The 16,277-nt window shown below is 44.7% G+C and overlaps 2 protein-coding genes across 5 annotated transcripts in view; one reads left to right on the forward strand and one right to left on the reverse strand.

Annotated features, from left to right (window-relative positions):
• Nucleotides 1–2,839, forward strand: part of Mtrex (Mtr4 exosome RNA helicase) — a 61,565-nt gene extending 58,726 nt beyond the window's left edge. The window contains exons 26-27 of the mRNA XM_052159660.1: nucleotides 1,473–1,577; nucleotides 2,589–2,839. Of these exons, the coding sequence (XP_052015620.1) occupies nucleotides 1,473–1,577; nucleotides 2,589–2,641 (158 nt within the window). The 3' untranslated portion in view covers nucleotides 2,642–2,839. The remainder of the gene's footprint in view (nucleotides 1–1,472; nucleotides 1,578–2,588) is intronic.
• Plpp1 (phospholipid phosphatase 1) overlaps nucleotides 2,725–16,277 on the reverse strand; it is a 63,749-nt gene continuing 50,196 nt past the window's right edge. For all 4 annotated transcript variants that reach the window (XM_052159662.1, XM_052159663.1, XM_052159661.1 and 1 more), the window contains exons 3-6: nucleotides 12,890–13,170; nucleotides 10,715–10,772; nucleotides 3,660–3,836; nucleotides 2,725–3,167 (exon numbers count right to left, since the gene is read on the reverse strand). In XM_052159662.1, the coding sequence (XP_052015622.1) occupies nucleotides 3,042–3,167; nucleotides 3,660–3,836; nucleotides 10,715–10,772; nucleotides 12,890–13,170 (642 nt within the window). In that variant the 3' untranslated portion in view covers nucleotides 2,725–3,041. The remainder of the gene's footprint in view (nucleotides 3,168–3,659; nucleotides 3,837–10,714; nucleotides 10,773–12,889; nucleotides 13,171–16,277) is intronic.

Below are 16,277 nucleotides of genomic sequence, written 5' to 3' on the forward strand. Positions count from 1 at the left end.
ACCAAAGTCAGGACATGGCGCATGCTCCTTGTATGTCACCCTACTGTGACTGTGTAACACCCGACTGTGACTTCCCTGGCGCATGCTCCTTATATAACACCCTACTGTGACGTCCCATGATGACTGCTAAGCCATAGCCAGAATAAATCTTTTACCACAGTAGTGGGAACTAACTAATCTATAGTTTACTACTTTTATTTTTGGCTTTTGACTCATTTAATAAACTTTCTCACCAACAGCCAAATAACTTCACAAAAACTGTATAGTAGAAGTAGACTGTCATTGTCTTCTTTCAAGTTAGACAAATCCAGAAGAGGAAGAAATCCTCATTTTAAATGATATTTAGTGGTATTTACAGATGCTCAGTAGAAGAGTTCCTGTGGAAGGCTCTGGGATTTGAATCCAGTACCATTTGGACATAGGGTCTCACTGTGTAGCCTTAGCTGGCCTGGACTTGTTATGTAGACTACGCTGGCCTTAAGCTCACAGAGCTCCTTCAGTGCAAAGACTAAAGCTATGCTCCATCACACCTGGCGTCCTGGTTTTAGTCTGCTTTGAGTTTGTATCTCAGTCATTTATCCTAGGGCCACACTGGAACATAATCTGGAGGGTGAACTATCCCAGTGTTATGAGGAGTCAGAATGTGGCCACCTTTCCTAAAGCTTGCACCTAAGATGAGTGTACCTAATGCAGTCCAGACATTATAGGGAAGTCCCCTGAGTTGTAATTCAATCCATCACTCTTAGAGAAAGGAGCCTAGGTCCCTCTTTATACAAGTCTTAACAATAGCACTGTCTACAGCTTCAGCTTTGATAGATACTTATTTTCAAGTTGCAATCCACAGGAAAAAGTTGTTTCCTCTCTTGTTACTTCTAAGAACACACTGTAAAAGAACAAACAAAATGGTGCCGGGCTCTGGTGGCACAGGCCTTTAATCCCAGCACTTGGGAGGTAGAGGCAGGCAGATTTCTGAGTTTGAGGTCAGCCTGGTCTACAAAGTGAGTTCCAGGACAGCCAGGGCTACACAGAGAAACCCTGTCTCAAAAAAACCAAAAAAAAAAAAAAAAAAAAAAAAATTGTGGAAAGAAGCTCATAGCCCTGTTCTCACAGGTATGCTTGTGGCTGTCCAGAATCCTGAGTGGGGCCCACGCCCCCCCCCACACACACACACAGAAGCTGGACTCTTAGGCTTTTGTGTACTGTCTCATGGACTTGCTGCCTGACAGAGACGTCCTGATCCTTACAGGCCCAGTGAGCTCAAGTCTGTCTCTTTTCTAAAGCTGGGGAATTTACCTGCCTCTAAAAACACATCACTACATCCTTAGAATATGTCCTTTACAGCCATTAATCAGAGGTGGGGGTTAATTAAACCTTTTCTGCAACCGCCAGTCACGTGCTCTGTAAATGCTTAGCAAATGTTTTATCCTCCTGGTTGTATTCACAAGAAACTCCTTACTTCCTTTTCTGTCCAGGCAGTATAATTCGTTGTATGAGGCGCCTGGAAGAGCTGCTTCGGCAGATGTGCCAAGCAGCGAAAGCCATTGGAAACACAGAGCTGGAGAACAAGTTTGCTGAAGGTCAGTGTCTAGCACCTGCTAGGGAATATAGACAGAGCTGAGCCTCGGACTTGTGACACAATTTAGGACACTGTGAGGTATCTTTGGCTGGACTATCACAGAGGGTCATCTAGTAATGTATACATTAAAAGTTGAAGGTTTATATGGGACAGTTTTAGGGTTTTGTTTTATATATTAGATTCGCACTTCCACATATTGACTTCTGTGTGTCCAGCACTATTCTAAGAACTGTAAAAATGAACATAAAAGTGCAAGTAGGAGAGCTTGTCCTGTAATGCGAGGGAGACACATGTCAGTGGTCACTAAGTCTGCAGGAGACGGAGAGTAGGCCCAAAGGCCTCCACAGAGAGGGCCTTCAGGGCCTTCCATGTATGCTCAGAATGTCTGAGCAACAACAGGAAACAGCTAAGTGTGGTTGGAAACGAAGTGGTCAAGTCTGTAGAGTATGGAGGAGGACGCCGGCAGAGAGGTAAGGCGGGGTGAAGTGTGAAGAGGAGCGGAGCTAGAAGTGTGCTGTCACAAATAGCTCTCCTCTCCACTGGGATCCTGGGCCAGACAAGACAGATGATCAGTCCACATGCTGGCGATTTCTAACTTAAGTATTTCACCGTCTTACATTCCACATTGGGTGACTAGATTCTGTTGATAGAGGCAGCCATGTAAACAGTATAAAAATAAAATGTGTGCTTGTCCTGTTTTAATATAAAAGCTTCCCTTGTCTTGTGATAGGAAGATAACTGCATGATCTGGATCACCTACTTATGACAACTTAGGTCCTTTCTAGAGTCATTTCTAATAGCCTTAGCCAGTCACAGTGTAGTTGACAGAGAAAGGACCTGCTCTCTCAGGGTCTTCAGGTGGCTCTGAATGAACTCTTTTAAGCTAACAGGCTTATATATTCAAGGTGGTTCTCTTACCAGTTTAGTCAGGTTGAGCCATAAAACCATAGTTTGAGAAAGTTACAATGCTTTACGGTCTTGAAAGTTTAAACGTTACTTTCTTTTCCCTTAGGAATTACCAAAATCAAGAGGGATATTGTATTTGCTGCCAGCCTCTACTTATAGAGTTCAGTGTTATTCACCACCTGTCTGATTGCAGTTGACTACACATGCTTACAAGTGTTCAAGTGGTTCTCCCAACTCAAGAGAATGATTCACAAGTATTTTATTATATTTAAGTCAAATATTCTGAGAAGGCATGTAACATACACATTTGTACATAGCATCTTTCAATAAAAAATGTACAGGTGGGGCAGTGTTTTAGTGGAAGGCTTAAACTTTTTTAAATTGAACTATTAGATATTCATTGTGTTAAAAGTAACTATATACACAGATGAAGTGGGCATCCAAGAGGTATAGCAGCAGTCCTTTAATGAACGGCCTGGACACAGGACGAGATCTGCATCTTCCTGCCTTCTGCCTCCAGCGAGAAGTTCCCCCGAAGCTGGCCAGCTCCCGGCACCCTTCAGGGCTCATGATTGCTTGAGTAGCTCTGTGCGGTGGTGGTTTCGTGTAGAGTTGTATGGGAGTCCTCCTCTTTCCTCTCTTTGTGAGAATGTGTGTCCTTGAAGAAATCCGATACGTATAAAGCCTGTGCAAAACAGGGTGGTACATTTAATGGTATGATTTACACAAGCTTAAAGCCAGATACAAAATTTCAGGAACCAATTAGGAATATAAAAACATGACTGGCTAGGCTGGTTGTAGTGGTGCCTTTAATCCCAACACTGAAGAGAACAGTGGGTCTCTGGAGCTAATCACTGTCTCAAACAAAAATATTGTCAAGAAAATTCTTCAAAATGCTTTGGTTAAATAGCTTCAATCAACATTTAAAAATAATTCATTAAGTGAATTGTCAATTCATGAAAAAAGGAAATTGTTTACTACAACCATAGGCTTTAGCAGTAAGAACACTAAAAAGTTTGCAGCACTGACAAAGCATTACCCAGTGTTTGCCTGCCTGACCTATCCTTTTATGAACAGAATCAGGGAGCCACAGTCTCTGCCTTGTCGGGTGTCTTACGGAGGTTTACCCAAATGCTTATAGCAGTGTCAGCATTCCGGCTGCAGCTCTGATACTTACGACTAATATCGCAACAGCAGCTCCTTGAATTAGTCCAACTAACACGTCACTCCAGTGGTGTTTGTAATCAGACACTCGAGAAAGGCCCACATATATGGATAAAGCAATAAGCCCAAACTGTAGTGTGGGTCGTAAGAGTCTTGCCCAGTCTCCCTTCATCCTGGCTTGAAGATAAAGCTAATAGGAAAAGGGAGATGGGAGAGAGAATACTTGATTTAAGAAGCCAGTTGAAAACTCGAATATCACCTAACATACCTCTAAAGTGTTGACAGATTATCAATATATTTACATATGAAATAAAACTTTAGGCAAGCACTTTTAAAGCAACACCCCTCCCCCCAGCCCCTAACAGTATTGCGCCAGTAACTTGTATTTAGAAGAAGGTATTACCTATTCAGCTATTCCATGCCCTTCAAATTTTAAAGTAGGGTTTTACTGTTTGTGATCAGACAGGATTTCAAGGTAGTGAAAAAAAATCTGTGTTAAAATTCTGATAGTGTCTAGTGTTGTCATTTGTTCCTAGACTTGGAATAACCTGCTAGGATTTAGACACGGGTTTGCCCTTGCCCTGGGCCAGGCTCCCCATTCCCTACCTAGCTTATCTAAGGACTGTTTGCTTAGCTCACTAGTTTACCAAAGAGCTCTGCAATCCTCACACAGCAGCACCTGAGACTAAGTGAATGATCTATGTAAGTAAATATAATACTCTGCCCAAATAAGTAGTGTGGATTAGAGTGTACTCAGGGTCCAGGAAAGAGATCTGCACTTCCCCAACCCTGCTACCCTCTTCCATAATGAGTGTATCCCTGTCCACTGTCTGGCACATAAAAACCTGAACATTTTGATGTAGAAGGAAATCTTCAGTGAATATTATTTTAAAGAACAAAACAACCATGCTGCTTTTAGTCATTTTATAATAGGTATAATCCTTGCACTCAGGAGGATGGAAAGTTCCAGGCTATCTAGGACAGAGACCATATGTCATGCCTCCCCACAAACACCTTACCACCCCTAAAAATAAAAATGTAATTATCAGCATTAAAAAACCTTCAGGCTAAGAAGGATAGCTCAGTGTGCTGACAAGTTCATATCAACAAGCTAGAGTTGGAGAGGAGGGAACCTTAATTGAGACAATAACTCCATAAGGTTGGGCTAGGGCAAGCCCTTGGGCATTTCCTTAGTGATCAGTGAGGGAAGACAGAGTCTGTTGAGGGTGGTGCCATTCCTGAGCAGGTGGTCCTGGGTTCTATAAGAATCGTAGAAGCATAAGCCAACTAAACCCTTTCCTTGCCATGTTGTTCTGGCCATGGTGGTGTTATGGGAAGTATGAGGACAGTGGATTCCTAGCACTATAAAGAATCATGCACTATGATTTGGTTGTAATCCAAGTGCTGGGACAAAGAGACAGGAGAGGCGGGCCCTTGGCCAGCCAGTTAGCCTTATGGATAGACTCTTGGCCATGAGAGACCCTGGCTCAAAAGTGGAGGACAACATTCCGGAGGACACCAGAAGTTGTCCTCTACCTCTGCATGCACAAGGACATTTACATAATTTTTTTTTTCGAAGACAGGGTTTCCCTGTATAGCCCTAGCTGTCCTGGAATTCACTCTGTAGACTAGGCTGGCCTCAAACTCAGAAATCTGCTTGCCTCTGCCTCCCAAGTGCTGGGATTAAAGACATGCACCACCACTGCCCAGCAGCTACATAAAAATAATTACATATACATAAATCTGTCCAGTAATTTATGAATGCCTGCAATACTGTTTATTTACAAGGCATAGCACATGCATGGTATAAATATGTAGTTATAAAATGTCATTCCAGTTTAACTTCTACGCTAGGCTAAGTGTTCTACTGGTTCTCTATAGAACCCTACTTTTTTTTTTTAAGAATTTTATCTCAAATATTACTTCCACATCAATTATGAAGTTCATTTTAAAGATAAGTTTCTGGGCTGGAGAGAAGGCTTCTCGGTTAAGAGCACTGACTGCCCTTCCAGAGGTCCTGAGTTCAATTCCCAGCAACTACGTGGTGGCTCACAAACAACCATCCCTAATGGGAACTGATGCCCTAGTGTGTATGTCTGAAGGCAGCAACAGTGTACTCACATGTACAAAATAAATCTTTAAAAAAATAAAGATAAGCTTCTAGACTACACCTGAAGCTAAGTTCTGAGTACTGTAAACAACAAATTCAACTGTATGAAACAGGTTTTTCCTTTTTCAGTTGCTAGAAATATCTAAGAATTACAAATATTTACAAATAAAGATGCTGTAGGGAGAATTTTATCCATCTCTGCTGGGAGGGTGGGCACTCAACAGATTCATTTTGATAAATCTGACAAGAGGAGTACTCAAGATAGGGCTGGAAAATCCCTCTAGCAATATTTTCCTTTCAAAGAAGGAAGCCTGTAGGCATGTTATGTAGTATTTTTACAAAATGTTATTCCCCAGCTGGCAAAGGAAAGAACACTGACTGTGGAGCAGCGTCAGTCAGGTCCTTTTGTCACTCCTCCACCCACGCAGGCATTTTCCCTTACAAAGACATGGTCTCGACCCCAGAAATCATTTCACTGGGTTGGGAGTGAGACAGCAGTGTCTCTTGGTTGTGGTTCTACATTAGTAACTTTAATAGCCACAGTAATCATCATAAAAGGAACACCAGAGCCTGGCATTCTGTCATACTCACAGGGACACTCTAGAACTTGTATGAGATGTGAATTCCCAGGAGATGGTTCAGAATGAAGGAGACCAAAAAAACTAAACCAACCAAACAAAAACCAATTTACTACCCTGGACATTACTCCCTCCCTGAGTTTTCATCCAGGTACAAACCTCAGAAGGCTATGATAATCGATGCCGGCCATCTCAGTCTCTCACAAGGAAACTGCCATGAGGTATTTCTCTTTCCTTCCCATCTAGCTCAGTGGTTCTCAATCTTCCTCTGCTAAGACCCTTTAATACCATTCCCCCATGCAGTGGTGAGCTCCAACCATGAAGATCCCAGCAAGGGAAGTAGCAGCCCAGCCCGGCTTTAGAAACCAGGTAGGAAGGAATTGGCCTTAGCAGTCAACCAGGATCCTCTAGAAATGCTCCAGGTCAATGACCTTAGTGCAAGTGCTCCAGGTTCAGGTTTAGTGTCTAAGAAAACAGTTGTGAACTTCCTGCTCACTACAGGGCCGCGTGTCCGCTGAGCTGGGGTTAGGGAAAAGACAAGCCCCTGCCGACTTATCTGGGACACCACAGGTTGTACAGGCAACTTCTTACTCTCTGGGAGTGGACTTGACTAACCAGGTTACACCTAGAGATGGTGGAACAACCTGGCGAATTCCCCTGAGCAAAAGTGCAGATGCTTCCAAGTTCAAGATGACAGCACAACACCACGACTGCTGGCTTTTTAAGCATTTGAGACAATTTGGGCATTTCCCCCATGTTGGAATCACCAAGAAATGTACCCTCACACCCTAACACCCATAGAGGCAGGAGTGGGAGATAAGGCCTTTGGCGGGATAATTAGGTCATGGAGGCAGAGCCTTCATAAAGGGGACCCAGGGGTTCCCATACTATTTGCATTATGTAAGGCTACATACAGCAAGTCAGGCAGAGAGAGAGTCCTACTAGAACCTGACTCACACAGAACTGTCAAAAACACATTGCTGCTCCTAAGTTATCTGGTCTATGGTAATAGATTACAGCACCTAAACACCTATCCTAAGTTAGGGTATTGCCAGTCCACACTAAAATTTCTGAAATTATATTTAGTTTCCATTAAATGATATAATACCACACCCGGAAATAGACTGTTGAGCAAAACACTTGCTGCTTGTTTATTTCTGTTTGCCCAATGGCTGACCTTGTTAACATTGTTATAGTCTCAGATTCCTCCTCTTACCATTTTAAACTGGAGTCAAGGGGTCAGTTGTTTGGGGGCTGAGGACGCTCAGGGGTACTTGACTGGTATGTGTATGTAGTAAAGGCTGGTATAATCTCTAACACTATAAAAGGGGGGAGCTATTTTTAGAATGGAAAGAAAAAAATTTAAAGTCTAAATATTTGACCTTTTACTGAAAAATCCCCAGGGCCAGAACATCACTAACAGCCTAGTCAACACAAATACACACCCAATAAGCTATATAGATGGTTTTACCTATATTTAAGAATGAATCTGGCAGAGAGTAGAATATAAAGCAGGCTTCTCTGGGCATCTCTACCATTCGTGGAGACCCTAATTCACATTGTCTTTGAGTCGTGAATCCATCGCCTGCTCAGTGCTTCTCCACAGTTTCAAAAGATCTTCAAGAAACGTAATGCTAAGTGGTCCAGTAACCACAAGACTCAAGGAAGGTGCCAGGAAGGGTCAAATAGGCAGGGACTGTACCTTGGGGGGGGGGGTATGCATGTGCTGACACCTGGGAGGGAACACACTCGTGATAGGGAGGGAAAAAGGTGTGGTGGGCTTTGTTCCAGGCCATGAGGTAAGCCTCAGCAGGATGGAGCCACGAAAACAAACACTGATGCATTTCATTCGCCCTCGAGAGGCACTCTGACAGTCACAAAATGTGCAATCTCTGGAGCATCACAAAGCAAGTGTGAAGCAGCTCTGCCCTGAGTTCCCTCCAGCACTGGCACTGAGCTCAGGTCTGGGCTCCCTGCCAGGGCACAACAATAGTCAAAGGACAGGCTGTAGGAGAAATTTTTAACTAGAAGTTAATTTCTAAGTGTCAGTAATCTTTAGGCTTAAAATAACTGTATCTCCACCCAAACCTGGGACTGACCTATAATGTCAAGATGCCCAGAGAAATGAGATGAGTCACTGCCTCAGGAATGTGGGAGAGGAGAGGCTGTGCTGTGTATAAATAGGAAAGCCAGGAGCCGCTGTTTGTGCAGGGCTCCGCTCAGAGCTGGGCCTCTACGCCAATCAAGTAAAAATCTCTACTGTGTCAAGACCGTGAAACATCATGATTCCTCCAGAAATAACTTGGTTTATAAGGAACCTATCTAGACTTCTCTCTTTTTGTTATGTGCACATGTGAGTTTAAGAATGTGGGGAGATATGCATATATATGTGTATGTATATGAAAGTATGTATGTATTCATATACCATAATGAGGCCAGAAGTCTCTGTTGGGTGTCTTCCCCTGCTGCGTTCCACTCATGTTTTATTTCGTGTGTGTGGGTGTTTTGCCCCCATGTATGCCTCTGTACCGTGTGCATGCCTGGTGCCCTTGCAGGCCTTTATGGGATGCTGAGTCTCCTGGGACTAGAGTTACAAACAATTTGAGCCACCATGTAGGTGATGGGAATCAGACCCTGGCAGGGGATCTGCAAAGCTCACAGACCTTAGCAGGCCCTACCAAGGCCTCTACCCTTTACCTCTAAAGCAGTAATCACTTCACATTTTCCACATGGAAATTATAAGAAAGAGTTAAAAGTGTAAAATACAAAGCACTGATAGTATCTAAAACAGATGCCCAGGTTCATCTGAAGGACACAGACACTGATGCTCTCTCAGATCATGAAAACACCCAGACCCAATAAGGTCTGACCCAACCCTGCCAAAGGCAGGCAGCGCAGCCCACAGCTGCAGCCCACAGCCGACTGTGGATAGAGTCCCACAGGTGCTCGTGCTCGCCCCGCCCCCTCCCCTCCCCTCCCCTCCATGTCCTAGTCAGAATACAAAACACATGTTGGTTCCTTGGAACAAGTGCTAATTTTTCCTGATAAGAGAGTGTTAGAATGGTGTTTGCTCTTAACTACTCTGAACTGACACACCTCCATGGCAGAGCTATACAAAGGCTTGAGTGTGTCTTCGAAAGAAGCTCTAGATCCCGCTGAGTCTGCAGCCTGTCACTTTCTCACCAAATCACACTGCTGTCAGAGGAAAGCCTTGCAATTTTTAGAATGCTGGAGCCAAAAATCACCTAGTAATGGCTTGAGGTTGTAGCCCTGAATGTTCTATGACATCTGCAATTTTTACACTGTTTTTTCAAGTAAACATTTAAAGTTTATTATTGAATTTTCTGCATCCACTCAACATTGCACTCAGACTGCCTTCCAAAAGCTGACACTGTTCTGGGACGCACCCTCTGCCCGGTGCTAGGTGCCGGTGGCCCTGTGCCCAACCACAGTGGAGTTTTTCTAACTTTTAAATATTAAATATGACCAAAGGGGAGAGGGACAAGAATCTGCAAATTTACATACATTACAACTATGTAAAAATTTATTTACAAAGAAAATTAACACAGGACCATCAAGATGGCTCAGGTGAAAACACTTGGTAAAAACACTTGCCACCAAGCTGACCAACCTGGCCTTGATTCCATGACCCATGTGGAGGTGGGTCATGCTGTGCTCTGCCTTCCAGAAGCGCGCGCGCGCACACACACACACACACACACACACACACACACACACAGAAGTAGATATAATAATAAATTTTAGCTGATCTGTGTGAACAAAGTTCTCCCTACAGATGCTGGGAATACACCACAGAGGTATGTGTATAATTTCATAATTTCATAAGTAACTAAGTACAAGAAGAATGTGATAAAATATAAAACCTGACCTTTAAAGGCTTCTAGGATGTGTACTGTCCCCATCTTACATACTCAGCTTGGGTTTAGGAGCAGTGTGGTATCCATCTTTTCTAATTCCTCCATGCCAACTTGGAACATGCCAAGTGCTGATGTACAGGCTAGCTCTCACAGCTGGGCTGATGCACAGGCTAGCTCTCACAGCTGGGCCAGAACTGTGCAAAGTCTTTGGGAAATGTTTCCGAAAATGAAGACAACACACCTGCTCCAACAGTAGCCACGACTGCCTGCACTTCCATCACTGAGTGTCTCCTCACAGGGCAGAGAGGAAGAAGAAAGCCACAGAGCTGCTGGGCCTCCCACCCAAGGGCACACAGGGACAGATCAGCTCCTGAGCTGGAGCAAAATTTCTGCCTGTTTAGTTCTGCTATATGTCACAGGGGAGGGAGCCCGCCTGTGCCCTGCGGCCAGCCCTGCAGCCATGCCCGCCCGTGCCTGCCCCCTGCCGGCAGGAAGGACTTACTGCCATAAACAGCATGCTGTACATAGAGAATGAGGAGTGGCCTGAGTAGAAGGACAACCTAGGAGAAAAGAGGAACAGAGTTAGCTTTTCCTCCCAGAAGCCCAGCCTTCCCCTTTATCTCTTTCTTTTTGGTGCTCCTGATCAACCCACCTGTGCACCCTTGGCAAGAGTTCTACCCCTGAGCCACACTGTTCTTGGCTTTGAAATCTCCTTGGCTCCAGAGATCAAAAGTAGAAAGAGATGCAAAAGGAAATAATCACCAGTAAGAAACTAAAGAAAACCTCAAAAGCAACACCACCATTGTGAGTTAGGAGGCTCAGTGTTAAATGCCACGGGGGCTGGAGAGAGGGCTCAGCAGTTAAGAGCACTCTCAGAGGGCCCAGGTTCAATTCCCAGCACCCACAGGTAAGGCTCATAAAGGTCTGTAAATCCAGTTCCAAGTCATCCCACACCTTCCTCCGGCCTCTGTGGGCGCCGGGACTGAGTTCTGCTCTCCTGCACAGGGGAGGCTGAGACCAGCGGATCTCTGGGGCTCATGGGCCAGTCAGCCTCACCGAGTCACTTCAGCATACTCCAGAGAGACACTGGCTCAAAAACTACAGTGCAGAGTAACTGACCATACACAGTGCTGACCCCTGGCCTCTACGTGCATACACACAAACGTCACATGGAGTAAAAAAGGACTTTAAAGTTTATATTTCTGTACTTCAAGGAGTATCAGTAAGAGATAAAAACCAAGCAACCGATTTGGAGAAAATGTTTTAAAACATGTCACAAAAAGAGCCTTTAATAGCGTAAGTAACGCTTACAACCCAGTAGAACATGGAGCCATTTCTTTATAAAGACGAGAGTGGAGCAGAGATTTCCAGATGGCAGACACCAAAGCCACACGCAGATGCCCAGCAGCACCACTTACGGGCAAAACACAAAGGGGAGCCCTGAGATACAGCAAACCTGCAGCTGGCGAACACAGGGGAAACTAGTGAGGAGGACCTGACTAAGGACAACTCACGGTGCAGAAGAATGCTAACAGACAGCCTCTGTGAGCCCTGGTGGCCTCCCACGGCTGTAGCATCACTGTCACATGCTGCCTACTCAGCGTTTCTACTCCTAGGTACTCATTCACGCAAAATATAAGCATACTGCATGTACACAAATGTTCTAACAGCCTTTATCTTAATTTACTTTTATTTTTTAAGACAGGGTCACTGTAAAGCCCTGCCTGGCCTGGAACTCACTCTGAAGACCAGCTGGCTTCAACTCCCAGAGATCCACCTGCCCCTGCCCCTGCCCCTGCGCCTCTGCCTCCCTCTCTGCCTCTCTGCCTCTCTGCCTCTCTGCCTCTCTGCCCCTGCCTCTGCCTCCCAAGAGCTTGGATTAATGGTGTGCACCACTGAATGTCCAGCTGAAGCCTCACTTTTTATGGCCCCAAGTTAGAAACAGCCTAAATATAAATCAGCATTCAGTCGACTGGATTAACAATCTGTAATAATCGCCTAGAAACATGGACAAATCATGAAACCGACATGTAAGTAAGAGAAGGTAGATACATCAGCGTTCTCACTGAATGATCTCACACACAATGTCCTAGAAGGACTAGTGGACTAGTAAGGACTTTAAGGACAGGAAGTTGACCCAAGGGCTGCTGAAGGGTGTGGACTGACACAGGCTCATGCAAACCTAATGCAGGGAAAATATTCAAAACCGTGATTTAGGATGGACAGATTTCCTGTTTGTAGATTATGTATTAGTGAAGCTATTGTGCAGACTGTTAACTTACAACGGTATTTCAGTACAGTTCAAAGCAACACTGGTTGAATAGAAGCAGCGTGGGCCCACCGAGCCACATCTCAGCCCTTGAGCCAGCATCTTTAAAAAAAAGTTTACTAACCTTGAAGTGGTCCAGATTCACCTTATAATCTCATACATCATAATAAAACATTTCAATAAAATGCCTCTTGACTCAACAGTAGACTAAGGATCAAGAATTGGGGTGATGGGTGCTCCAGGACTCCACCCATTCCTGGTGCCTCACGACCGCATTCATTCCTCTGCTTGTCCTAGCTTCTCCTTTCAACATGGTAGTCAGCTCCTCTTCCAGTCCCCAAACCCTGTGGCCAAGGTGCACGCACTGCTCAAAGCCACACGCGCGAGGGTTAGAGAGCACACACTCACCTGCCTTCCCTGACTTTGTCTCCATTCCCTTGGCATATGAAGTTCTCAATATAACCATCACTGCAGTTGATTTTTGACCAGTCTGGGTTACAGACAGCCAAGAAGTGCGGCCGCAATCTGCCTATAGAATACTTGGCGATGTCAGTCAGGGACTGACTAGCTGCAGCTCCAAACAGAAAGGCTCCGATGGCTTTGTAAATAGTGGCTATATAGTGATTGCTGACAAAGGAATTCGAATGCAAGACATTAAAGTAAACAGACAGAGTTTCTCCAATAATAATCTGAAAAAGAGAGAAAAGCAGGTTGTTAAAACAACAAGTGGGCATTTTAAACAAACAAAATCAGCCGCTAAGCTGTAAATGATCTTTTACAAACTTCCCCCTTTAAAACTGTCAATTTAGGACATCTGATTGTAGAGAAAGGAAAAGCTCCAGGTGAGCCTTAGGCACTGCTGGTCCACAGCTAAGCCAACAGCAGGGCGAGGCCTACAGAAGTCACAGCCCCTGGCTCCCTTCTTATAGTCAAATAAATTGAGCTTCATCGATCGATCCCAAAAGACAACTGGGGCTCATTCTAAGAACACAAACTCCCCAAAGAAAACCTTCCTCATATAACCATGGTTCAATTCTATCGGTTCCATTTTCCTCAAGCATTCCTTTGAGTCAAAGACATCCATCATATTAAAAGGCGTAAAGTCATTCTAGGGAGAAAATATACAGGATCACAGCGTGGATCCACGTCTGAGGATTAAGGGCAGGACTGCAACCACCCAGGTTTCCTCGTTCTGCTTCCCAGAAGGCTCAGGGACAGCTGGACTCCTTCAGAGAGTCCTACTAAAACCAAACTGATACCTGGGACTCCTCCTTCCCTGGGGATGAGGGGGGTGACATTTCAGGGGACCTACCCCTATTTTCAATGCTTTATAGAAATGGAGTTATAATGTATATAAAATATATATTAAAAAGTCTTCCAAAGCATGCTGTGGACTGCTACCTTGGTCAGTCAATCAACACCCCCCTTCTCTCTCTCTCTCTCTCTCTCTCTCTCTCTCTCTCTCTCTCTCTCTCTCTCTCTCTCTCTCTGTGTGTGTGTGTGTGTGTGTGTGTGGTGAGCACAACTTCATAGGTTCACCCACCAACCTCCTGAGAACTCCAAATACTGAATGAAACATTATGAATCCCAGCATTTACCGGTTAAATGAGCCAAGAGGTTGCACTCTCTGGGCCGGCAATCTACATACACACGTAGGAACAGTGAGCTCTCGCTAACCCATGGGGAGGAGGAAGGAGGGGGCTATACAGGCACGCTTCCCTTGAGACATCTACTGTTTTTCTAGCTCACTTTCCAGTTTTACAAACACGTCCACTCAGGGAAGGGCTGTATGCAGAACCAGCCTTGCCATAGGTGAAATAAAGGAATCTGCCTCTTAACGGAATCTCAAGGATCTGCTGCCTACCAGCAGTTCTTCCTCAGGTCTGGCTCAGTAGCTCCTAGAGCCCCTAGTCAGTCTTAAACTTTCCCAATTAGACTATGAATTCTGCAAAGCAGAGTGATTTCTTAACTTTTTCAACTGAAAGCTAAAATTAACACAGGAACCTAAAACAGGAGGTGTCAATGAACTTTAACTGAAAGGCATTGCTGGGATAAAGTCAAAATCCCGTCAACACATTACACCACACAGCAGTGTCCATGTCAGTGAATCCGTGAAACCCTTTCTGGAGGCTGGGTCACAGGACAAGGGAAGTGGATTTGGGTTCATCACACCTGCACTACTTTACTAAGGGTCAGCCTTACGAACAGCCACTGCCTGGTTTTAAAGGCTATATTGCCTCTTTGGGTCATTAAGGGAGTTCTGGTCATTGCCGAGGGGCTGCTAGTGAGAAGGGTTCTCTAGCAGATTACGGAGTTCCTGTTGGTGGTGGGAGACAGACCACGTGCATTAACGTCAGCTTGGCAGCAGGAACCTCCACACCTCAGAACTCAGCTGCTCCGGAGTGAGGGCACAGTGCCTCACACCCAGGGCCAGCTGTAGGCTCTCAGGCCATGCTCCTGCCTCTGACAGAACCAGCTTTCTCATTTGCAGAGCACCAGCTGACCCACACAGTGGCATACATAAACTAAAACCTGTATGGGGTGCTGGGCGCGCTAATGTTGGCAGGGGCTTACCTTTTAAAGTTACATGCTCTCTTCTTTGAGAGGAACAGCCAGAAGAAATTCTAAGTAAGTTTTTATTAGATCTGCATATGACAGTCATATTCCTCAACTCATTTAATACTTTGTCCTGCCCTTTGGTCTATTATTCCTTGTTCCTAATCTTTGGTCAAGTCTACACCTAGCAAACTGTGGAATTACTTCTACAACTCAAAATACTTCATGTTTCATTTACTAACAACAGTAAAGAGATGATACATTATTAATACTCTAAAAACAACGTCTTGGGGACTGAAGCAGAATCCTTATGAAGGTGACAATTTTCTACACGCTGCTCCCCCGCACCCCCACGGGCTCACAGCATTCTCTCTCCAGCTCCGGTATGTCTCCACCAAAGACTATGCCAAACAGCCTCTCTACAACGCTCTTCCACTCAGGGCCCGCGAGCCCGGAAGAAGTCTGGAATCACTGGCATCTCCACATCTCCCACCTCTTCCGAGCAGGCCTCCTTGCTGCCTCTCCTTTAGCCTCCTGAGTCTCTCTCGATAGCCAGAGCTGAGCTAACGGAGTGGACAGATTTTTATTAACCCCATTTATGGACACTGCTCATGACCATCCCCTCTGTACTGAAATCCTGCCTTGTCTCTGGGTTCTCACAGACTTTATCACCAGTCTAATTATAGATCATCTGCTGGCTATGCCAAAGGTTTGGTGCAAAGTCTGAATCAATACAGGTTTTAAATGATTTACTTCCTCCCCTCCTCCAATTTACTTCTAAATAAGTGAAATTCACTATATACAACTCTGATTAAGGAGTGCCTGGATCAAACTGAATTAATAAGTAAACTAGAATTACTTTAAATTAGTACATGAAGCTGCTGTCCTAAGTAAAATTTGTTTCTGCTGATACTAATTAAAAAATAGTTGCTGATAGGAGTTTTATATGTGTTTACTTTGGAAAAGGGTACATGCACACACAAAAGGGTGTGTGTGTGTGTGTGTAGACATACACACTGAGGTCAGAGAACACCCTGCAGGAGTCAGTTCTCTCCTTTCCCACGGTGTCCCAGGGACTGAGCCTAGGTCCCCTTGGCACCTGGCACCCTTCCCTGATGAGCTGTCTCACCTGTCCGTTTAACACATCTCTTACTGCACCTTTAAAACTGGATACTTGAGGATCTTGGTTCATATTAATTCACTTGTCATTTTACTAAATGTAAAGATAATGCTGGAAATT

The sequence above is a fragment of the Apodemus sylvaticus genome, chromosome 16 (genome assembly GCF_947179515.1).
Source record: "Apodemus sylvaticus chromosome 16, mApoSyl1.1, whole genome shotgun sequence".
Taxonomy (NCBI): Eukaryota; Metazoa; Chordata; class Mammalia; order Rodentia; family Muridae; genus Apodemus; species Apodemus sylvaticus.